This window comes from Melozone crissalis, unplaced genomic scaffold (genome assembly GCF_028551555.1).
Source record: "Melozone crissalis strain CALT ecotype California unplaced genomic scaffold, PUWL_Pcris_2 ptg000081l_1, whole genome shotgun sequence".
Taxonomy (NCBI): Eukaryota; Metazoa; Chordata; class Aves; order Passeriformes; family Passerellidae; genus Melozone; species Melozone crissalis.
The window spans coordinates 3,003,175-3,026,437 of NW_026535858.1; the positions used below are offsets into that span (position 1 = coordinate 3,003,175).

At 44.7% G+C, this 23,263-nt stretch overlaps 1 protein-coding gene across 9 annotated transcripts in view; it reads left to right on the forward strand.

Annotated features, from left to right (window-relative positions):
- Window positions 1-1,949: 1,949 nt before the first annotated feature.
- USP34 (ubiquitin specific peptidase 34) overlaps window positions 1,950-23,263 on the forward strand; it is a 116,430-nt gene continuing 95,116 nt past the window's right edge. For all 9 annotated transcript variants that reach the window (XM_054290131.1, XM_054290136.1, XM_054290134.1 and 6 more), the window contains exons 1-3: window positions 1,950-2,077; window positions 18,883-18,970; window positions 22,297-22,717. In XM_054290131.1, the coding sequence (XP_054146106.1) occupies window positions 2,035-2,077; window positions 18,883-18,970; window positions 22,297-22,717 (552 nt within the window). In that variant the 5' untranslated portion in view covers window positions 1,950-2,034. The remainder of the gene's footprint in view (window positions 2,078-18,882; window positions 18,971-22,296; window positions 22,718-23,263) is intronic.

Here is a 23,263-nt window from a genome sequence, read left to right on the forward strand (position 1 = left end):
CCATGGAAAGTATTTCAAAACAAAGCACTGACAAGAATTCTGGGTGAAACATCATTCTAGTATATTCCTGACTTGCACTGTAGCTGTTCCCTACCTGTTGTTTACAGTAAATTGTCTCTTACTTTTGAACAGCAGTGGGATTTTTAATCTTACTTTAACAAAGTGATGCCTGGAGGATGGTTTGGAGCTGAGCATTCTGTGGCCTGCAGCGGGAGGTTACACACACAACCACCACGCTGTTATCAGCCCGGATAAATATGCACACGGAATTAAAAAAACCCAGAACTGCACCTCCACTATGCCACCAGATTTAGTTCAAGTGGAAGAGATACGAGACAGCCACTGAGGAATTAAAAGCAACTTTTTTTTTGTTCCTCGTAATTTGGCGATTCTATTTGACTCTCTGCTAAACTATATGGCATCTGCATTGCGGCTATTAATAGATTTGGGATTTTAATCCCGCGTTCAGGTCGGTGCGCTGGCAGCGCTCAGATAACGCGGCCTGGCCGCTGGGTGGTGGTGCAGAAACAAAAACCGCGCTCCGTGCTCGGAATTGCCGGCTGAGGGCAGAAACAGCAGCCGAGCCCATCATGTGATCCCGATTCACTGACATGTACCTGCGGGAGGGAGCAGCCTTCAGAGATGGCAAAAAGAAAAAAAAAATAAAAGAAAAAATTGGGTTGGGCTTTTTTTTTTTTTTTTAATGGAAAACAGATGCTTGCCTGAAAATTTGGCATCCACGGGTTTGAAACCTCGTTCAAAACGCACCCAAGGCAGAGTGAACTAACTGCGAGTTGTAACAGCATAAATTATTTATCCTCAATTAAAGTTTTTCGTTCATTTTCACCGTATCATTTATTTAGAAAATACTATTTCCAACCAGTCACAGATGCCATTACTGATCGTACAGAATAAATCACGGTGCAAGAAGGGGGGGAACAACAAAAAAAAAAAAGCAAAACAACCACCAAAAACCCCCCCAACAAACCAGGGCAGAAAACTATGAGGTAAAAATAAATTAGTTATTAGTAGAAAACGCTACCGTAGCCCTCCAAACGCCCATGCCCGGGGTCCGGGTCGGCGGCGCCCACAGGTACCCCCGCTCCCCTCAGCCGCGCGGCGCGGGAAGGAGATGGCGGCGGCTCTTCCGTCCCGCGCCCCGACGGCGGAAAACGCCAAGAAACCACCCCAAAGACCTGGAAACGCGCCTGGAAGCCGGGAGCTTCCTCGCCACGGAGCTCGGCTTAGCGTGCTAAGCGCTCTCTTCAGGCGGGAGGTCCCCGAAGCAGCCCGGCGAGCGCGGCTCCAGGCACCGAGGGAAGGGGCGGGCAGGAGAAGCCGCTCCCCCGGCGCTGTCAGAGCGGCGGCGTGCGCGCGTTCCTGGCGGAGATTCCCGGCGGCGGGAGGCGGGAGGAGGGCAGGGAGAGGCCAGGGAGAGGCCAGGGAGAGGCGCTTCCCGCCCTTCCCCGGGCGCGCGCCCAACCGCCACCGCCGCCATTTTACCCTCCCGCCCCCTTGCCTCCTCCTCCCCGCTCGCCATCCCGCCGCTCGGAACCGCGGTGGGAAGGCGGGGCGAGAGGGAAAAGGGAGGAGGAGGGACTCGGCCACCTTCGCCTCCTCCTGCCTGGTCGGAAACTGCCGAGCGGCGCCCGAGCGCCCTGTCCCCCCCTTCGCTCCCGTCGCCTCCTCCTCCTCCTTCCCCCTCAGCAAAATGGCGGCGCGTGGAGTCCCTGGGAGCCAGTGAGTGACTCGGCTTCTCCTCCTCCTCCTCCTCCTCCTCCCCGCCGCTGCCGCCGCCGCCGCCACAGGCTCATTTGCATTGATCAGCCGCCCCGGATCCCAGACCGGCCCCTGCCTCTCCCCCCCCCCCCCCTCCCCCCCTCCCCTTCTCTTCCCATTCCTTCCCGCCCCCTCCCTCCCCTCCCCCCCGGTGACCCCCGCCCCGGCCCCCATCAATCATCAATCAGCAGCACCGAGCGGATCAATCAATGGTCGGGAGGAGGCGGCGGCGGCGGCTGCTGCTGTTAATGAACAATGTGTGAGAGCTGCGCCGAGCTGCTGGAGGTGTTAAATGAGAGTAAGTGCGGCCGCCCTCCCCCGCTTCCCTCCCCCCGGGCCGGGACCCCGCGGACCCTCCTCTGCACCGGGTTACAGCCCCGCTTCGCCTCCTTGCTCGCCTCTCCCCGCCCGCCTCGGGCCTCCCGGCCGCGGGGTTCCCTCTCTCCGCTGCCGTGGAGGAGCTCCCTCCATGCCCTGCTCGGCGCTTCCTTCCCCCTTCCTTCCTTCCCCGCTCCCCGCGGCCTGGGGCGGGCCTGCCGCCGCCGTGTCCCCGCTCCATCCCCCCTTTCCCTCGGGATCCGCATCCCCGGCAGCCGCGGCGGGGCCTGGCCGGGCTGAGGAGCTGCCGGGAGCCGCTCCGGGGCAGCCGGGCCTGGGCTGGGTCCCTTTGAACCGGCGGCAGCAGCAGCAGCAAAGGCGGCTCGGAGTGCTCCTGCCTGCCCCTCGCTGTGCCCGGCCTCGGTGCATGGTGCAGGTGTGCTTTTCGGGCACCCATCCTCCCGGAGCTGTGAGGGAAGCGGCGCCTGGAGGAGCCTGGCTCGGCTTGGCGAGGTCGGGAAGCTGCTGCTGCTGCCGGGTGTTTGGCTCCGGGGGTGGTCTCCGACTCCCTCCCGAAGTTTCCTCTCTCCGAGTGTTGCCGGCACGGTCGGAGGGGTGATACAGCAGGTGTTCCCCCGCTGCCGCCGCGATCGGGAGCGTTTGGGGCACCAAAGTCCCTGTAGGCCTCGTGTATCCCTTGGAACCTGCGCTCCGCGGCAGCCAAGGTACCTTCCCAGCTTCTCAGGAGCTCTGCCTCACGAACAAAGACGAAAAAACCACCATTTGTACGGATGCTGAGGAATTGAAACAACTTACCAGCTGAAGTTTGCGATTAGAGGGAAGTTTAAGTATGTCGGATCTTAAACATGGCATTTTTCCTGGTTGCACTCTGCAAATCCTGTTCCAGCAGAGTGGAGCACAGAATGCTGCCTAGGACAGGGTTTGAGTAGAGTTGTCCTCACTCTCTGAGGCCCACTTCCAAGTGCTGCTTGTTCCTCCCTAGGATCCTGCAGGAGTTGAATGTTGGCCTCTTTCTTGCTGGTGAAATAGGGTGTTCAGTGATGGGCAGCGTTTCTTTTGAGAAGTAAAAATGCAGATGTAAAAGTAACTTCTGAGAGAGTTCACAGGCTGGATTAAAACAGATTATGTCGATATCACACACTAAATGGTTATTTAAACTGTAGGTTCAAAATAAGACTTAATTATCAGTTGTATATGATGACAGCTGCTTGTTGGAAGAGAAAACTTCACTTGCTTTGGATGGATTGATAAGTAATCATTGCTTAAACTTGATTTGGATTGGTATGATCAAATAGGAAAATGTTGTAGCATTAAATTTGATATTTCAAGGAATCCCTGAAATTCCAGTATGAATTGATTTCTGCAGATGTTTTAAGGTAATTTGGATTGATGAAGATAGATATTTCCCTATAGATAAAGCAATGTCTTCAATCACTTTAACAATTCTGTTTTAATGTAGATATATATATATATGTAAAACTGGAGTATGGATAATTTAATGGTTCTGCATTATATAAGATATATCTCTGCTATTAAGTAGAAGGAAATATGTCTTTGAAAGTCAAACTTCATTAGGAAAATTCTGCAGTACTGCTGATATGTAGTTAATTTCAAAAAATGCTGTTTAAGTGACATTAGGTTTGGCCTTCCCTTCAGAGCAAGAAGCCCTCTGTAAATCAGCAGAACTGTTTGGGGTGTGTGTTTGGATACAGACATGTGAGGTGCTCCCTTCTCACTGCCTGAGACTGAGTTGTGAGGAAGGGATGGTTTCTTTTATAACTTCGAGTTGAGTTCTTTGTGTTCCTTAAGTAATAATGAAAGGTACATAGTGCAAAACTGATGCCAAGCTTTGGTTTCTAAAACACTGCACCAGAAGTGAAAAGTGGCGGTAAGGAATGAGGTCATGGCCGAAGTGTGTGAGGCACAGGCTGCCAGCAGCTTCCTCTGCTGCCCACGGAGCATTTGGGATCAGCTCTCACCTGAATTCACCAGCAGGGCTTCCAGAGAGGCCAGGGAGCAGCATCTCCTTCCTTTTGGAGTTTTCTTGTCAACCAAACATTTTTAGGAGGCACCCTGGCCTTTGTCTTCACTCGCTCTGATGTTTACAAACCAGGGTTTGGTGTCGGTCGCCTTGCAGGTGGCTTGGGGAGGGCAGTGACAGCAGGAACACGTGGGCAGCTCCCTTTTCCTGCCTAGGAAGTTCCCAGCTGAGGGCTGACAGAAGGGTGAAGCTGAGCAGCTCTGCCCCAGACAGACACATTTCCATTAGAAACGTGTCAGTCCCACTGCAGGCTGCCCCAGTGTCAGCCCAGCTCTCCCTGTGCAGAGCTGGGAGTTCTGTCCAGCAGTGACCTTTGGGGAGCCCAGGGTTATGTGCTGGGAACACTCCAGCTCCTGAGTGTGTCACAGGCACTCAGGGGCTGCCTGAGCTGCTGAGCTGGACACCTGTGGAGTGGTGAGCTTATTCTTTGGCCAAAATGTGTAAGCATGCATGTATGTGTTTAGCATACATTGCTGTGCTTAAGCATGAGAAGCAGGCAGTATTCTGTGGGTGGAATCAGCAGCGTTGGGTTTTCTGTATATATTTCTTTTCCTTCTCTTGCAGCATCTTGATTTTCAGCATTTGATCTGCATGTTCAACCCAGTAAATTCCCTGATCTTGAAGTTATTTCCTGAGAAGTAGTAATTTCAAGTTATGCTTAGATCCAGGAACTTGATAAAATGTAAATTCCCCTATGAAATGTCCAGACTTTAGAGGAGTTGTTGCACTATAAGACAATCTGTTCAATCAGAGCAAACAGTCTTAATTTCTCACTGTAGTTTTCTTAGCATCATTTACATTATCCCAGGCAGGGTTTAATAGGAGTAAAGTCTATAAAGAGTCTCATTTTTTCTTTAATTAATCTTCCACAATATAAACACTTTTAGTAGCCTTTAATAGAAGAAGAAAAAGGGAAGACACAATGGGCTGCTCTTTAAGATAAGGCCTCTTATTTGCAAAAGACTTAGGGACAGATTCTCACAGCATTAATTATAGGGGCTCATTTAAATGTGCACAGATTTTACAGCAAAAGTGCATTGAGGACATTCTGTGCTTTTGTGTGAATCTCCAGCATTCTGTATCCCAGAATGAACCCTGATACACTTTGCATTCCTTGGTTTCTTTGGATGCCAGCTCTTGTCAGTTAGGAGGGTTTATATTGAGTTTCACTTGTTCTTGAGCAGTATTTACATTTCTGTGCTGTCCAGAGGCCCTGATCAGCACAGCTCTGTTTTGCTAGGCACTGCACGGGTACCCAGATCATCTCAGGCCCAAAGTGAGCCAGGAACCACAGAAATGGAACCTCAGAGGTGGGCTTGGCTGTCTCAGGTGTTTCACAGGAGTTCTGCAGGTTGCTGTGTCCCACTGGAGCCAGGGCATGGTGTGAGCTGCCTGGAGATCCCTGCTGTAGGAGTGAGCTGTAACACCTCACCATCCCAGGTATTGAGGATATGGTGCTGAGTGTTTGTGGGGTGCAGGGCTGTCCTGGGGGTGCCCCTGCCCAGCTGGAGGTGCCGGTGTGGCTCTCAGAGCCGTCCTGAGTCAGTGTCCCCACAGCCTGGCCCTGGGCTGTCCCACAGAGCCCAGCTCAGCTCGGTTGCTACGAGGTTCCCCTTTGGGACTGCAGCTGATCTTGATGTGTGTTGACTTAAAACCCTGTAGATGATTTTGGTTTAGGTTTGGTTTGTTCTTCTTGTTTGGCTTGGGTTTTATAAAAGTAAGAAGCAAAGATTACAACATGGAAAAATAGGTTTTATTATGTAGTGGCAGCTGTGGTTTTAGGTTACCTTGGTAGGCCTTGGTTATTCCCAGTTCTTGGTTTCTGGGAACAAAGTTTGTTTTCTTTCCAGCATTCTGCTTCACTTTTTTCAATTACTACCTCTTGAGCCCATGTTTTCCCCAGTCAGCTCTGAAATCTTGTAAAATCAGTTCACACTGATGACTAGAGCCTTCTAGATGTTATTCCACTACACCAGCTTGCAGGCTGTTATTCTCTTTATGTTTTCTCTTTAGTAATCCAGAAAAATAAAAACCCCCAAGGACCAACCCAAAACAACCCCCCCAGTTTACTGAAGCACACAGGAGATGAACGTGGACTCACACTTGTTTTTCTCTCTGTTATCACTGTCTGCAGAGCTGCTCCCAGAGTGATCAGCTCCATAAAACACTTGAGGTGCTGGAGTGCTTGACTGTTTGTGTAGTTTCAGGATAGCCCTGAATGGGGATGCTGGAGATTCTTGACTCCTTGTCCTGTTGTTCTGGCATGTGGGGAGTACAGAGAGGAGGCTTGGAGGTTGGGTTGAGGGTATATTTACCTTGAGGTGGGTGAGAAATTGTGTTCCAAAACATTGCAGATTCAGTTTGCTCTTTGGGATCTGTACAGGATCAATATTTTATGCTGTCAGGACTCGGATATTGAGGATGTGCTATAAAATTATTACAACTATTGCATCATTAACATCACTTGGTCTCCAAGAGCTGCTCTCACTTGTTCATGGTTACCTGTAAACTTCAGGATTGATTGCTCTTGTGTTTTGTGCACATCCAAGGTTTCATTTGGCTCTTTGATGGTTCCTCTTGTGCAAAACTGTAGAAGTTGTCTCTGTTTCATGGTTTTCTTCTTTTTTTGCCTTTTTTAAAAGATTCATCTTTTTTCCCCTTAAGTGATATTTCCATGTTCAGAATCTGCAGAGATGCTATGGAGGATTTATTGGGGTGACTGCCCAACTTTTTGGATCTTTGCTGTCTCCTGTTGAAGAAAAGAAAGTCACTTGTTTATAACACTGAAATTCAGGAATTTTTTCATGTTTACTTTTGTCTTTGACCCTTTTTAAGGCAATGAGCAACCAGGCCTATAGGAAAATGAAAATAACCTTTTCTTTGTAGCAGCATTGCCAGATTGCAGTTATGGACTGTGAAGTGCTATTCCAAATGAACTGGAGTAAAAAAACTGGAGGGGAAAAAATGGAAGGGGAAACTTGGATCCTCACTAATTGTGAACTTCCTAAAGTGAAAGGGAAGGTGGCACTAAGACAAAGTTGGTTTGTTTGAAAAGCAATGGAAGGAAAAACTCTGTGACTTTAATAGCTAAAAGGCTTCTATTTTTGGAAAGATATTTCAGCTTTTGTTCTGTACAATTATTTTGGTTCATGTTATTTGATGTGATGAGGAATGATTTTGTCCTGAGACTTTTCCTGTTCAGGCTGCTGCAAACTGGTTCCTTCTCATAGCTCAGGCCACTTGGTCAGTGATGCTGAAGATGGGTTACATAAATCCTGCTCTGCTGAGTTTGGTGTGGGTTACACAGCACTGAGGTATTTACTGTACTGCTTCTCTTTGTGTACAGGGAAATCTTCTGTGGGATAAGTACTTGGAATAATATCCTTAAAGCCAGGAGGTTCTAGCACTGTAGAGTAGCCAGGGGATAAGTCCAAGGAAACTGAAGAAAGCAAGAAAGGAAAAGAAAAGCATCCCTTGCTTCATGTCCAAAAGAGACTTGATCAGTGTAGAATGTGAAGTCATCATGTTTCCATGCAGGAAATGTTCCTGTTGATCATTCTTTGGTGTGTTTGTGGCTGCATTGCTGTCCCTCCCTGAGGGTGGTTTGAAGTCAGCCAAGTCCCAAGCAGTTCCTGAGCCAACCCAAGCCAATGTGCTTGAGACTGTCTGGGTGTTGTTGGTGTTGGTTGTGCCAGAGCAGCTCCTGGAGCTGTCCTTGGGTGCAGAGCTGGTGCAGGGTGTTGGGGGATACAGTGGATACTCAGGCTCTGTCACTCTGGGGTTCAGGGGACAGGATTTTGGGGGCAGACCTGGCTCCATTTCCCTTGGCCTGCCTTGGAGGTGATGCCTTGGCTTTGGGAGATTGGTTTTGTCTGCCAGGAGACACTTAAGAGCCTCACCCATTCCTTTAATTCATACAATTCCTTTTTGCTTCTTTTTCTTCTGTGTTATTGTTATACAGACAAACCTGTGTTAGAGGTTTTAATTCCTTGCTTGATTTCTCCATGTCACTGCAGTTTGCTTCCATCTTTCTGTGCTCAACTCACATTGAGTCAGAAAAGCAAATCCTGGAATCATTTTCTGTGTCCAGGTGATGAGCAGGCTGTGATTTGGCATTTCAGTGATTGGGAGGGAAGAGCAATGTTTGCTGCTTGGTTCCTTTCATTTCATCTGTTTTCTTCTCTGGCTTTTTTCAGGTAGCTAATAGGGATTTCTGCAGCCCCAGCTACACCTTTGTAGTTGTCTGGATGCTGGGACAATGTGAAAAAGATTCTTACCATCCTCAGGAGCAAGTGCTTGTGCTGATTACTCAGGGCTGCTCGTAGTAACAGCATGCTGCAATTAAACAGAGTTGTGGCCATTTAATTTCTGCCATTTAAGCTTATATTGAGGTGATTTCTTCTTTGATTTTGTGCAGCAAATTGGCAATTTCTTGAAAATGTGAAGAGGAGAGAAGCCATTCTTCCCACTTTGCTCCTTTCCTGGTATGGGAATTGATTTGCAATCTGAATGCTAAACACAGATATGCAGCTGTGAGGATTTCTGTGGTGTTCTTAACATGTAGTAAAAATATCCAGCTTGTAGATTTGCAAAGTTTTATTTCTGGAGTTGTTCAGATCCAGCACGTCCAGTGGACAGTGAGTTTAGAGCTGCTCGTGAGATTTAGTGCTGGAGCAACTGGTGGAAGAAGGAGAAACTTGTCAGAAAAATTCCTTGTGGAAAATGCACCTTTGGGAGTTGACCTTTCTTCAACTCATCTGTAGAAGGGCTGTGAATAACACTTGGGAAACCTGTGCCAATTGAGACTTGTTTCTAGAGCAGCATCCCTGCACATCATTGGCTCCCATCAAGGAATGAGGGGAAAACTTTTTTTGCCTTTTTCCACTCTTTCCACACATTGAAGAAGCCTCCAATTCATTGCACTGACTTCCACTTGAGAGTTTTTAATCTGTGTAATTGTGTATAGAAACATGCTTTGTGCTGTGTTGTTCAACACTCATTGTCTTTAGTTTTCTGTTGTGCTGCTTGGCTCATTTTCGGGGGATTTGATAATTTTTGATAATTTAAGAGTTTATTCTCATCTTCAGGAAGTGCTCAGTTGCCTATTTATTATTCTGTGACACGTAATTATTGAATTCTTCATAAAAAAACCATGGTTTTCACCAGCAGTGCAATCAAGTTCTGCTTAGTTGAAAGATGGTGAGTGCAGTAAATCCTTGTCTGTATTGGCTGGTCTCTGACTTCTTTCACAGTTAATATAACTGTTGCTGGTTTACTTTGGGTTGAACTATTTTTCCCTGTGAGCTACTTTCTCTCCTTAAGATTGAAGTGAAACTTGTGCCAGAGTATTTCAAGTCCTAAGTGTCAGTGCTTGATCTGTAATATTTATAGAGTAGATGCAGTCTGATCAAACTGATCAGAAATTGAAATCAGTGTTTTGGAAACTCAATGGGTGTGAGCAGCAGTGCCAGTTTGAGTCTTTCCAGAGTGACTTGAGCTCAGTGTAGCCATAGCTGTACTTGCTGATATGAGACCTGCAAGAACATTTGTTTATATCAGAATGGCACCTGTAAATGCATTTTCTGGTCGTGGGGGATGCTTGTCATGAAACCTAACTGCTCTCTTGGATGTGCTTGTATGGGCCCTGTGCATTGCCTTCAGCCATCTCCTGTTTCTCTTACTTCTTTCAACCTAGCAGCTTTTAGAAATTATATAATTGTTTTAGCCAGTAAATTACCTAATGCGCCATGTGTTTGAGAGAATTACTACATACAGATTATCTGGCACAAAGGAATGCAAAATTTGAGTGTGTATCTGAGAGTTGAGAGACAGTGACTTCACTGCTAGCCTGTCCTTTCTCAGAATTTTATTGTCCTTCCTGAATGAGTGCAGCTTGCACCTGTGCTGCTGGAAACAAAGCAAGCCTTGGAGTTCAACTGCTGAGCAAGCTCTGCCTGGGCTCTCAATGAACTGCCTGGAGCTCCAGTGAGGATAATGACCCATTGCCCATTACCTCTCATCTCCTTGTTTAAGCAGCCTTAAATATGCTCTGTGAGAAATGAATTCATCATATTTGCCTCTCACAGATTTTGTCCCTGAAAGCTGGAGCACAGTCATGACATGCTTTTGTTGGAAATCTGCTGGTAATCTGTTGCTTCTTGCGGGCCAGGGTGGCTCAGTCCTGGGCCTTTCTTTCTGCTTGTGGGGGAAAGCTGCTCCTGTTGTCTGAAACTGATTCACAGCGTGCCAAGTAGTACAGCTGAACTCATTTGCAAAGTTCTCTCTTGAAAATAGAATGCTTCCTGGAGTAGGTATTTTAATTTTTGCATTCCTTGCTGCTTTTAATTAAAACTGATAGAAAACCTCTTCAGTTTTTGGAATCTTGTTCGTGCAATTAAGTCTTTGTTCTGCTTCTAAAGTAGTTTGATAGACTGAGTTCTGTGTCTTCACCTTAAAGCAGTATTTAAAAAGAAGTTCAGAGCTGGAGTATTAGAGAAAATGACTCAAACCCAGAGTCATTCAAGTACTGATACATTCTGTTTTTGAAAGGAAAGAATGCAAGAACTCTCTTGTGAACTGCAGGCGAGCAGTCCTTTATCTGAGCAGTAGTTTTGGCACTGACACTGTCAGCCCTAGCCTGGAAATTCACCTTGGGATAATTAGTGATATGCTGGGAATTGCTCAAATTATGCAGAGCTTGTCCAATCCTGTGCTGATTCCTTAAGAAACTTGCAGTGGCTGTTGTCAAAATATTATGATGGGCAGCCTGACTTTCCACATCTAGTCTGTGTTTTGGTGATGTCAGGCAGACTTGATTGTGGAAATACTGCCTAAATTGAGCTGGGTTTTTTGTTTTGTTTTGTTGGGTTTTTTCTTAATTGAAAGAGGAACTATGACAACTTCAATACAAAGAAAAAAACACAGCCCTCCCAGAATTGTAACATCTTGTCTTGGAGTCAAAGGCAATTCACAGCGCTGAGTTAAAACAGGACTCTGAAATTGACTGCAACTTTTTCTTTTTTCTGTTTTTTTTTTAACTCCAGTGAGTGGCATAGATGCTTTGAAATTGCTTTGTGGGTTTTTTTCCATAGTAATATGTAACCTGCCTTTCCCTGGAGAGGGAGCACTGCAATATCCTGGCTGCGGGGAACCCCAAGATGACAGAAGCATTGGGAGGTGCAGTGCAGGGATCCCCCAGATCCTTGTGTCTGACATGACTGCCATGGAAGCAGTGCTGAGGAACACTGCTGGAGCCAGGCTAGCCCTGCTGTGCTGCCAGCCTCCCATGGCAATGCAGCAGCCTGGACACCCCCCTGGCCAGAGCAGCTTTGTGCATTCCTGCTGGCCCCAGGAGCCCTCTCAAAGCTGGGGTGTGATAAGGACAATGTGGAGACTCCTGGTCAGTCCTCTTGGGCCAGCAGAGCCAGGGCAAGGTGCAGTTTGGCCTGGTGAATTCCATTCCCAGCCAGATATCCCACAAGCTGGTCTGACCCATTTCCTCCTGGTGTTTGATCAGAAAGGCCATATGTGCATCACACAGTGTTTGACTGATGGCAGCTCATTCTGCTCCCTGAACTGTGATGGGAATCTCCTCTGTATCCCTGCTCAGTGCTGCATGGGATGCTGCTGGTCCCTCAGTCACTGGCATAACCCAGCCTCAGTTATGTATTATGCATTGATCATTATATCAATTAATATAGCAATATTAATCATAACTATCAGTTATGGATTTCACATTCCCATCTTACCCTGGCCAGGTTGCCACTGTTGGGCATGTGTGGATTCAGCATTGCTGAGCTTTGAGCTGTGCTCACTGAGGGGCAGAAGTGAGGTTACATGGTGTGGGAACTTAGGCTGGGCTTTGTGTGCAGTGCTGCTGCTAGACCTGGCCTGGCTCATGCTGCAGCACATTTCAGGTGCTGTATTTAAGAGTTTATTCAGATTGTGGTTGTAGGGGGATAGAACATCAGTAAATAAAGTTGGTATAGAAAGTAATCTTGCCCCCTAAAGGGTTGCAGCTGAGCCAGTTGTTAAGGATTAGGAGCAGCCTGATGTTAACAGGCCACAGCTGTAGCCAGTAGAGGAGTGCTATAAAAGAGTGGGTTGGGTGGCTGAGGGAACTGGAGTCAGGTGGTAATGGTGAGGCCAAGGAAGAGGCAGTAGTGCTTAGAGGAGCTGCCTACAAGGAACACCCAGGAGGTACAAAACTCCAGCAATATGGAACCCTTGCAATGTGCTGACAACAGAGCTCTTGCACTGCAATGGCAATAGGAGGTTCTGGGTAGAGCCAGCTCCAGTGTGCTGGGTGAATCTGGGTATTGTCTGATAGTTGGCATTTGACTGCATTTAAAACACTGTGGAGCTGCTGCTGGGACCAGTGGGTGTGGCAAGGTCTCTTTGAGAAGGTGGAATCTTAAGATGCTCTCCAGAAGGACTTTTTATGTTCAGGTGGACATCTGCAGCCATTCTAAAGGGGACAATTTAACCCACTGCAAACGTGGCCTGGCATGGTGAGAAGCTCAGGGTGACATCACTCCTGCAAGGTGCCAATTCCTAAATTGCACACAGCTGCCCAGAGCCAGCTGCTGCTGCTCTGCTCCAGAGTGCACTAACTTGGGATGATTAAAGCAGGACAGGTGTTGGCTGGAGCAGACAGGGAGGTGGGATGGGGAGGGAATGGAGAGATTGAAAGAGAACTTGTTGGTGTTTGCAGAGAAGCAGAAGATAAAGGCAGCAGTTACCTGGGGTCAGCTGGTTTGTTCTGGTGAAGTTTTATCTTGGAGGTGCTGTTTGGTTGGTGAACATACCAAGGTTGATTGTGCTCCTTGTGTAACTGTGCTGTGCACTGGAATACTGAGTTAAAACTCCTCAGCTCCTTCTGATCTCAGGCTGTGAGGAATTACTCAGGTGCTGAATAACCAGCAGATGATGTTGGGGCACCAGCTGAAACTGCTTTTTCCTTGCTCTTTGGAGTAGCTCCTGTATTTCCATTCCTCAGAACACAGCACTGCTTAGACTTGCAAACCTTTGCCAGTTTTGTTGAATTTGCCTTTGTTCAGAAGTTTGTGTCTGACACGATCACATTTTGGTTTTTTCTAGGAAAATGAGACTCCTAAAGTTGCTAATTCCTGTCTTAAAGCCATGATGTTGTCTTTGTGTTTAATATTTGTATACTTTATAGTCAGCAAGTTGCAGGAAAGCAATCTATTTACCAAGGTGTAATATTTATAAATACAAGAAGTTCAGAGTTTGATGTAGACTTGAAATTAATTTGAGGTGTATTATGGGATGGAGATGGTTGTAGGTATCTGTAATGCTCTGGTGGTTGATGAGTGATCATCAAGGTGGCATTAAAGGCACTCAAGCACCTTAACCAGGCCATTATTATGGAATTTTATTGTGCTAGAGTTTGGGTTACAGATCTCATTGTTCCTGGCATTTGAACAAGCGTTTCTAATAGCAAAGAATTACCTTTTTGTGTTTTCTATACCAAGGAATTAACTTTTTGTGTTTTCTAGTACGTTCTGCACTTGTGTTTCTCTTTGGTTAAGTGTATCTAGTGAGTATTCTGGGATGCTTTTGTGTTAAAGAGACTGAGGTAGAAAGAAGACATTATCCTCACTGAAAAGTTGTAGGAAGTTTGGCCAGTTGAACTTGAAGCTGACACTGTCCTGTTAAATACTTGTCAAGGATGGCTCCATAAAGGTTGGGAAGAGGTCTGGAGAATCAATTGAAGGCAGTCATGAATTCTGTATAATAAAAATAGGAATTCTGATAGGTGAAAGTAGAAAGGGAATGGGAGGTGCTGAACTCTGTGGCTGTCATCTTACATGCTGTTGGTCCTGAGCAAAATAAACCCCCTAGTAGTCACTGAGAACATCCCAATGTATTGAAAAAATGTGCTGGGTACATGGTACTCACACAAAAAGTTATACATTTATATATATATATATACACACACATATAGATTTCTTTCAAGATTAGTATTATTGCTCCTAGTGCTGTTTTGTTTAGTGTGTGGCTCATTTCCTCTGGTTGTTCTGTATCAGTGACCAATTCCTGATACTAATGTTCATTCTCTAAATGATCTGCTCTTTCCCATGAAAAGCTGGTACCAGATGAGGCTTGGGGGAGGGAGCACAATCCATATGCAACTGGACCTTGTCACAGTTTGGAATGTGGAGAAATTAGAGTTACAGGTCTAAAAAGTGTTGAATTATGTACTTTTGACTCTGTTATGTTGCTGAAAGTAGAGGAAGTGTGCTTTTGAAAATGATTATTTTTGCTTGCCATTTGATTTTGTGCTTGGTGTGGTAAGTGACCTTTGGATATAAGATATTCCCCACAAGTCCAGCATGATGGTTGTCCTTGAGGTCTAATTACAGTGTCTTCCTCTAGCTCCCAAGTTCTTGCTAGAAATGCACTTAGGAGCTGTGCTTCCTTGGGCCACAGTTGTGTTTAGGAATTGTATTGCCTGGTTCTTTGCAGTTGATTTGTATTTTTCTCATCTTCTGTCGTTTCCTTGGTTTAGTCAATTTATTTGTAGGGGTTTTTCTGAGTGAGGAGCTTGTGTTGTTTGTAGTACTGTAACACACTTTTAGCAAATCACCCTTCAGTGAGAGATTAGGTAAATCACCCGAGTTTTCATTTAGAGCTGGCCAAGTAAAACAGGAGACTGGGGAAACAGCAAGGAAATTATCTTTTTTCTATATGAAATGTTTTAAATTTTTACTTTGACCATGATGTGTTTTGGCTTCTCATCAGCTACTTGAATAAACAATTACACTTCAAGTCAGTCTGTTTTGGTTTCTTTTTTTAAGAATATCAGAACTTATACACTAGAAGATGTTAAGTCAGGTTAGTTCTGAGCTCAGCTTTTTGTTCTGTGGTTTTACTGTGATAAAAAGTTCTCTAAAGCATCTTGTGACTCCTCAGTGAAATGAGCCCTTGCCAGTGTGTGGAAAGACCCCATTTCCTGCATTATATGGATAAAATATATTTAGCTGGAATTTACCTGCATCCTAGTTTTCCTTCTTTCTGCTGGGTGTTTAAAACCTTCAATATTCTGGTTTTTTGAGACTCTAATGGTGACCACATCTCTGCCCACAGATGAGCAATGTTGGGGTGAAGCTGCTCCAGGTGGGGCGGGGCAATTTTACAACTCTGGTTACTCCAAAGGTGTTTACTTCTCCCAGCTTGACATTCCTCACACTTGCCAGCTTCCCCTGTTCCCAAGGTGCCAGCCTGAGGGTTCCATGGCTTCCAAAGCCACCAGGAATGTGGGCACATTTCAGCTGGGGTGGCCAGTTGGGTCTGTGCAGTTCCCAGGGTTCCTGCAGGAATGCTGAGGCTGTGGGAAATGCATGGCACAGATTTTGTGGTGTGGGCTTGAGCTGGGTGCTTGTGAAATTGGATCTGCTGCTGGGGGAAGGTGTCTGTGGGCATGGAATGGAAGAGGGAAAAGGAAGGAGTGGAGGGTAGAAAGGTCTAAAGGGCTTTAACTGAGTAAAGTAAGAGTCGGTAGAACAAATTTAAGGAAGGGGAAGAAAGCTGAGCTCAGAGATGGGGAAGGAGAGCCTCTCTGACATTGCTGCCTGTGAGTGCCTGGAGGAAGAAACAGCCACTGCAGATGTGAGGGAGCCGGGCCTGGGAGCCGGGCCTGGGAGCTGGGCCTGGGAGCTGGGAGCGGGAGCTGGGCCTGGGCTGGGAGTGCCCCTGCTGAGACAGAAACTCAGAGACCCTGGAGTGCCTGGCTGGACACTCTGGAGCACACCTCAGCAGTTCTTGTTCGTGAGAGCACCCTGGCAGCTCTGAGAGGACACAGGGATAACTCAGTGCATTCTGTGGGGATCTCTGTCCTGGGGGTGGAACCAGGGACAAGTCTTGGCTACCACATCAATTTGCAGGATGGAGGCTTGGTGCAGTAGTTGTGTTTGGAAGAGTTTGGTGTGATTGGTACTGCTGGATTTGAAACAGTGCAAGTGTGAGAAAGTGGGGAGGCAGCACATTGAGGAGTTCCTGAGGCATGGCAGAGAGTAAAAGACAGGCTTTATTCCTAAAGTCTGCTTTAACTACAGGCCCCTTCAAGGTAGAAGAGAACTGATTTAAAAGGAAAGGCAGATTTCATCATTTGGAAGGGAAATCATGCAGCAAGGAAGTTCATACAGAGCTGACAGAAATCAGAAAATGCCCAGGAATGACCATGAGTGCATTTGTTCCTATTGCTTTTCCATCTGTATTTCCTTAATAAAAAAAAAAAAAATCTGTGAAATGCTTCAGAACCAATTGCATCTGTACTTGGAGCTGCATGGCCCCTAAACAGAAGTGTTGCAAACCAAGAGCATCCACAGCGCTGATACTCAGAGGAACTCAAAGGCCCAAGAGTGAAATTTTGGTTGTGAGGACACAAATTAACTGAACAGGATAATTTCTGCTAAGGAACAAAAGAGAGCTGAAGTGCAGGAGAAGCCCTGGCACGTGTGTCACTGCCACTGTTGGTAGTGGCACAGACTTAAAATCTGCAGCCTCCTGCATGGAGCTCCTGCCTTTTCAGGAATAAACCAGGATTGTTTCTAGGTACAGACACCCAAAGGGAAATCACCTCTGCAGCCTCAGTATTAATTACAGTGATTAATAAATAGCACCAGTAGAAGTTGGTCTGTGTGTGAGATGTAGAATGTATAAACAGGAAAATAACAGGTTCTCCAGGTTGTGCAAATACCTCCCTATTTTTGACATTAGTTTGGCATTAGGCTCAGTACTTCCATAACTTCTCTATTCTGTCTTCTTCACATGGCAGTTGTAGCTTTTAAAGATCCAGTTTGCTGAACTTTCAGTTCTTTATAATCTCAAAGAGGGAAATTTAGGAGTGATTCAACCTTTTTCAATGAAAAGGCTGCTCTGTGAGTTGGAGTTACTCCTGCTTGTAAGAGTGGGGTCATGTGGAGGTGAGGGAAGGGTTAGAAATGTATGTGTGAGATCCTACAAGGTAAAATCATGTTTGTTGCTATGTAATTGTCAACAATTTTTTTATGTCAAGTTTGAAGGAACTAATCTTAGTGAAACACTGCTCACAAAATTGGGAAAACAGAGGTTTTATGAACCTTTGATGCTGGGCAGGGTTTTTTTGGTGGCTTTTTTTTTTTTTTTTTTTTTTTTAGATACTATCTATAGCTAAAGATCTGTCTTTTGTGGTAAGCTTGACCTAAATTGTGTGATGGAGTTCTTGGTTTCAGTGCTGTGCGTTGTCTTTCAGAGTTAACTGTCCTGCTAATTTGTGGTGTTGAAAATAAAAGGTGATATTGAGTAATTCCCATCTTTTAGTCTGCTTCTCCACCTTGAGCTGTGCCCAGTGTTGTGTAGGATCTTCAGAGCCATCTAGGAGTGAGACAGAAAAGTGGTTGTAAAGTTTGCTGGCATCCTGCTCAGAGGCTGCTTTTTGGATAGCTTTTATTTGTATGTATACATATGTATGGAAATGTGGATGTGTGTGCATACGTGATGTCCTTATTTCAAAGAAATCAGAAGTATTTATTCAGTGTGATTATCCTGTGAAGTGGTTTTCTTCTGAGCTTTGCGTTCTGATCTGTGCCCACAGACCTTCATTAGCTGTAGCTTTTGGGAACCTGCATGGATGGATCAGGCAGGACCTTGCAGGGCTGAGGCTGGGACAGGGATGCTGAGGAGCTCAGAGCTGTTGGAGAGCCTTTCCCACAAAGTTTGCTTGTGAAGTGGATTTGTGAGGGTGTAATACTGTGAAACGTGGAGATGAGAACTTAGGTGTGTTATAAATGCAAAGATGCACTTCAGAGGAATGCTGACCTTGATTTGTGTAGCAATTAGATAATTGTACAAATGTTTGGAGGCCCAGGACCAGGAGGAAGCAGGAATTGTGCACTGGGGACAGCAGAATGCAGTGCCCTGGAACATAACCAGGGGCTGCCCAAGTGAAGCCTGGCCCCACTGATGTTGGCCTTACTGGAGTGCAGAAGCATTTTTGGAGGGAAGTTGGACATTTGATAATCCCTCAGTGAAGCATTTGGGGTTTGAACTCGGTACAGAACTGTTCTGGTTTCCTGTGTACCAAATGTGGTGAGCCTTTATCATTTTGCCAATTAGTGATTCATTATGGTTAAATGTCATGATAGATGTGTCTGTATTTGAAAGCAGTGATCATCAGCTCTGTCTGAAATAACCTTATATGTACACAGCACATTGTTCTTATCTTGGTAGTTCTGTTGTGGTTTGGCTTTTGTTTGTTTGTTGTCTTTCTCAGTCTTTATCTGATCAGGAGGAGGAAATGGAGGTCTCAGGGTCATCTCAAAATGCAGACATTTAAAAATCTGGAGGGGAAAAAGCCCAGCAAAACAAAAGACCAAACCTAAGGTGTCTGGTTAATGAGTAAAGTTGTTCAAAGTTCATACTTGAAAGTGCACATCAATCAGGAGTTCCCAGTAAAGCTTATGAGAATATTTGATAAAAATAGAATTACAAGAAGGGTCTGTTCTCAATCACAAACCTTTGGAGCAGTGTTCAAGAACATTGTGCACTTTGAGTTTCCAAATCACCTTCATCTAAACTACAAGTTTTTGTTTCCATAAAGTGTTTACTTTCTGTGCTATCAAAGGTAGTTTCTAATAACAGAACAAGTGCACAATGTTTTTTTTCTTCTAAAAAATGTGTTAATGGTTTTGTTTCTGTGTTTATGTTTTTGTTTTCTTTAGTATCAGACATTGAAGGTGGTGATGCTTTGCAGCTCAGAAAGGAACATGCCCTCAAGATATTTGCTTACATCAACTCGTGGACGCAAAGGTAATTTTGGATTGAGTGCTGAGGATGCTGACTCTCAACAGCAGCTTTCCCTTTTTAAAATACAGTAGAGTGTTCAGAATTAGCAAATTATTAATGTGTAGCTAAGTGATACCTGGAGAATAAAGACTGTTTTACTACTTAGGAAATAAAACAAACTCATTACCCAGTGCATTTTGGGAAAAGCATCTTTTGAATGCAGTTGGCATTCTGGATTCTGTAATAATTGTGTAGAAAAACAAACTGCTCTATTGTGGTGACAATCAATGTGTCTTGCTGCTTTAACATGAAATTTTGGGACCCTCTTCTGCAGAGGCAGGGTAGGGTAAGAAGAATTTAAGAAAAGGTGACTGAATGGAGCCATCATGTTAAATTTTTTGCATGTTCTGATACTCTGAGTCCAGGTGATGAAGGATTGCAGCCTGTAGCTAAACTGATAAAGAAAATACTTTGCACATTTTTGTCTTAAATTACATTATTCCTTTTAAGCTAGTATTTAAATTCCTGTTGTTTTGAGCCTGTTTCTTTAAAGTAATGGTATCATTACATTTTGATGTAATGATAAATTACTTCACAGCTACTTATTTTTTTCCAGCACAAGGAAATGTATGGATGTTACTTTTTAGAAAGAACCTACAGTGAAGGTGTTTGGGATTTAGTGTTCAGCAGTAGTTTTAAGACCAAACTGAATCATCAGTAATATTGGGAAAAGCATGGAGGACAAATTGGAAAATACTAGTTGGATGTTTAGAAGACTCCAAAAGAAAAAAAAATGGAATGTCACATTTTGGATACCTGTGAAATAGGAAACCTCCTCTTCCTCATTTTGTCCAGAAATTAAAAGCCAAGTTCATTTTCTTCTGCCATGTGCTTTTAGACAGAGAAGGGATTTTTAAATCAAAATAAACAGCAGGCATGGGAACCAGACTCCTGACATTTCTTGACAGGTCCTAGATGCCAAGTTTGTCAGAGAACAATTGCAACCCAGTTTTCCAGGTCATCATCTGTTCAGAGTTTTGTTCTGTTCTACAGCTTGACAAATCCAACCTGAAGAAAAAACCAAAGACTGGATAATCTTTAACTCTTTATTTTCTTCTGGTTTTTGTGTTGCCTTCCATATGCAGTGAGTTCATACTGGAAGAGCCTGGAGAGCAGTCCTTGGGCTGGTTAAAGGGGAGTCTGACAAAGAGGCCACAGGAAGGAGTTTTGGTTGATATTTTATTTTCGCGTCCTGTCCCTGCTCTGCCAAATGGGCTTTTGAGAGTTGAGGCCTTCCTTAAGAACTGCTTTTGCCTTTGTTGCCTGTGGTTTAAATCTCTGCTTTCCTTCAGAAGATCACTTGGGGACTGCTCCTGAAGAACACCTTTTTCTTCCATGTGTGTAGTATTTCCATTTTTCTTTTCTTCTGGAAATTGTTATGTTCCAAGAAGTAACATCCTCATTTTTTATTGATCTCCTCAATTTTTGGTGGAACTCTTCTTCCACATTCCAACAGAGGAAGACTGGAGAGGTTTTGCACATACCTGTCTTATAAAAGAATTCTCCAGTATGTGAGAAGTCTTCACCAGACTGTTTTCATTGTTATTGAGGATGATTTGTTGCTCTTAAGTGGGGCAGTAATTTGTAGGCATAAATGATGGACCTTTTGAACATGATTTTCCTCCAGGATAAATGCTTGAGGATACCCTGGGTTTTGCCTGCAGTCCCTTGTTGTCCTTTGTTAACATGAAAATACATTTCCAGGTAAATGACAAGAATGTTTTTCACATGGGTGAAACTCCATTTACACAACATTAAAGGGATTTTTCTTCCCTGCACAAATGGAACAAAGGGGTTTAGGTGCTTCAGTCACTGTATCTGTGCTGGAATTAGGGAATCCTGTATGTTACCTTTTGGTCTAATCCACTGAAAAAAATAAATATCTGTATTCAGAAAGGATGTGCTTTAAGAGCTGCAGCTCAGGGGCATGTTTGTGTTCCATCCAGAGAGGCAGCACCCTCTACCTGTCATAGCTCTGGGTTCTCTTGATTTTTTTCCCCCTAAAAATTATAATTTATTAACCCCAGTCTCTAAATTAAATGCTGTGTTTGCAGAAAAAAAAAATCATTGCTGCTTACTGATTATTTCTTGCCCTGTCTTTTGTCTCCTGATATATTTTCGAAGTGGTCCATGTGATTTTTGTTTTATTTTAATATCTGAGAGCTCTGGTTGTGGAGTGGAGCCCCTTGTTGTGTGTCTGACAGGGGATGGAGAAGATCTCTGCTGCAAGGCAGCTCCCAGTTCATGTAGCAGCTACTTGGTGTAGTAGAGTTTGAGGAAGGGCAGAGTGCCAGTCCCAGAGTCTGTCACAGGCATGGAGCCTTCCTGTTGTTCTGCAGTGAGTAAGGCCAGTGCAGGGGTGGCTTTCTTGGCTGTGTTCTCCAGATTTAAATCCCTCTGCAGGAATATCCTCCACCTTTTGGTCAGAGTGAGGGAGGTGCTGCTTTGTCTGGAAGAAGCAGCTGTTCCCAGACAAGAGGTTTAGGTACCTGCCTCAGGGGTTTGTACACCCAGAATCTCTTTGGCATCCACAGTTAATCCTTACCCACAACTAGACTCACATTAGAGCTGTTGAACTTGATGATTTAATTGATTTTTTTAAATGATCTTGTCAAAGGGATGCTTTCCCCTCTTGTTCTTTGCAGTTTACAGGGGGTCAGTAGATAAGCAGGGGAATAATCTCTGAGCCTGCCAAGTGAAGAAAGCACTGAAGATACTTGAGCTGCCTTTTCCTAGATGGATAAAGGATATCAGTGTGCAGGGCATCACCATCCACATGCAGATAAAGGAACTGAACTTGAATACTCCATTAAAAATAAAATTACTTTGCAGCCCTGTTGATTTGAAAATAACAATAAGGAGTTCTTACACAGCTGACAAGCATGTCAGGATGATTTATTGCAATGAAGAGCAGCAGAGAAAGCCTGATGAGGAAATGGAGTCAGAAACACACTGAAAAATGGGACTTCCTCAGTAGCACAGTGACCTTGCCCACAAGGCTTTTTTTCTGTATTTTACTTGCTGTACCAGCTGCTAAGTGATAACAGGGACTTCATAGTTTGGGTAAGCATTTGGAAATAATGGGATGCTCTCAAGGCTTAAGGAGGGTTCTGTGACTCCCACTTGCTGCTGGGTAGAGTCTGTTTCATTTGGATTTCCTTCATTTTGCGATTCTGTTAAATAATTTGTTGTTTCAAATGTTTTAATGTGAAGAGTTCTCTTGGTGAAGTACCCAGCTGATTTTAACTGTAGGAATTTTTATTCATTTATTTTTTTCTCTTTCCTTACAGACAATGTTTGTGCTGTTTCAAGGAGTATAAACATCTGGAGATCTTTAACCAAGTGGTTTGTGCGCTGATTAACTTGGTGATTGCCCAAGTGCAAGCTCTGAGGGACCAGCTCTGTAAACATTGCACTATTCACATAGATCCAACATGGCCAGAGCAGAGCCACCATGCTGAGGAGCCCCTGAATGTAGAGAGAGAATCCCACCAAGAAGAAAATGAAGAAAGACAAAAACCTCTAGAGAACAAGTTTGATTCTGCAAGAACTTGTATCCTGGGCGAGGAGGAGCCCAGCAAGAGCACGGAGCCCTTCAGCTTGTGGAGCACTGATGAGAAGGAGAAGCTGCTGCTGTGTGTGGCAAAAATCTTCCAGATTCAGTTTCCTCTGTACACAGCTTATAAGCATAACACCCACCCCACAATAGAGGTATAGCTTCTCTTTGTGTCTGTCTTGGTGAAGGTTAATTGTTGTCATTAATGAGCAGATTGCTTTCACTCAGGATGGGCACATTCAGCTCTCCTTCAGTAGAGCCTTTCAGAGAAACTTTCTGAATATATACATCCTCTTCCACTTCTTTAAATTGTGCTTAATTGTTATAGGTAATATATTGCTAAGGCACATTCAGCTCTCCTGTTCACTTCAGCAGAGCTTTTCAGCTTTATATAAATACATAAATCCTCTTCCACCTTCTTTAAACTCTGCTTAATTGTTATAGGTAATACATTGATAGGAGCTGGCTGGAACTGTACACTGAATTATTGTGCTGTTTAAATAACGGGTAGGCCAAAAGGGGACTCTAGCAAATCCTTTCTTCCAGAAGGTAACCCATGAATAGTTTACTAATTTTTCTTTCCAATGTATGGTTCTAGAAGCAAAACTTCATAAACTAAACTTTGTGCAAGACCAGACTTGTTAGAACAGCCGGTTAATTGACTGGAATAGCTGAGATCAACACAGATTGCTTTGTTCCAG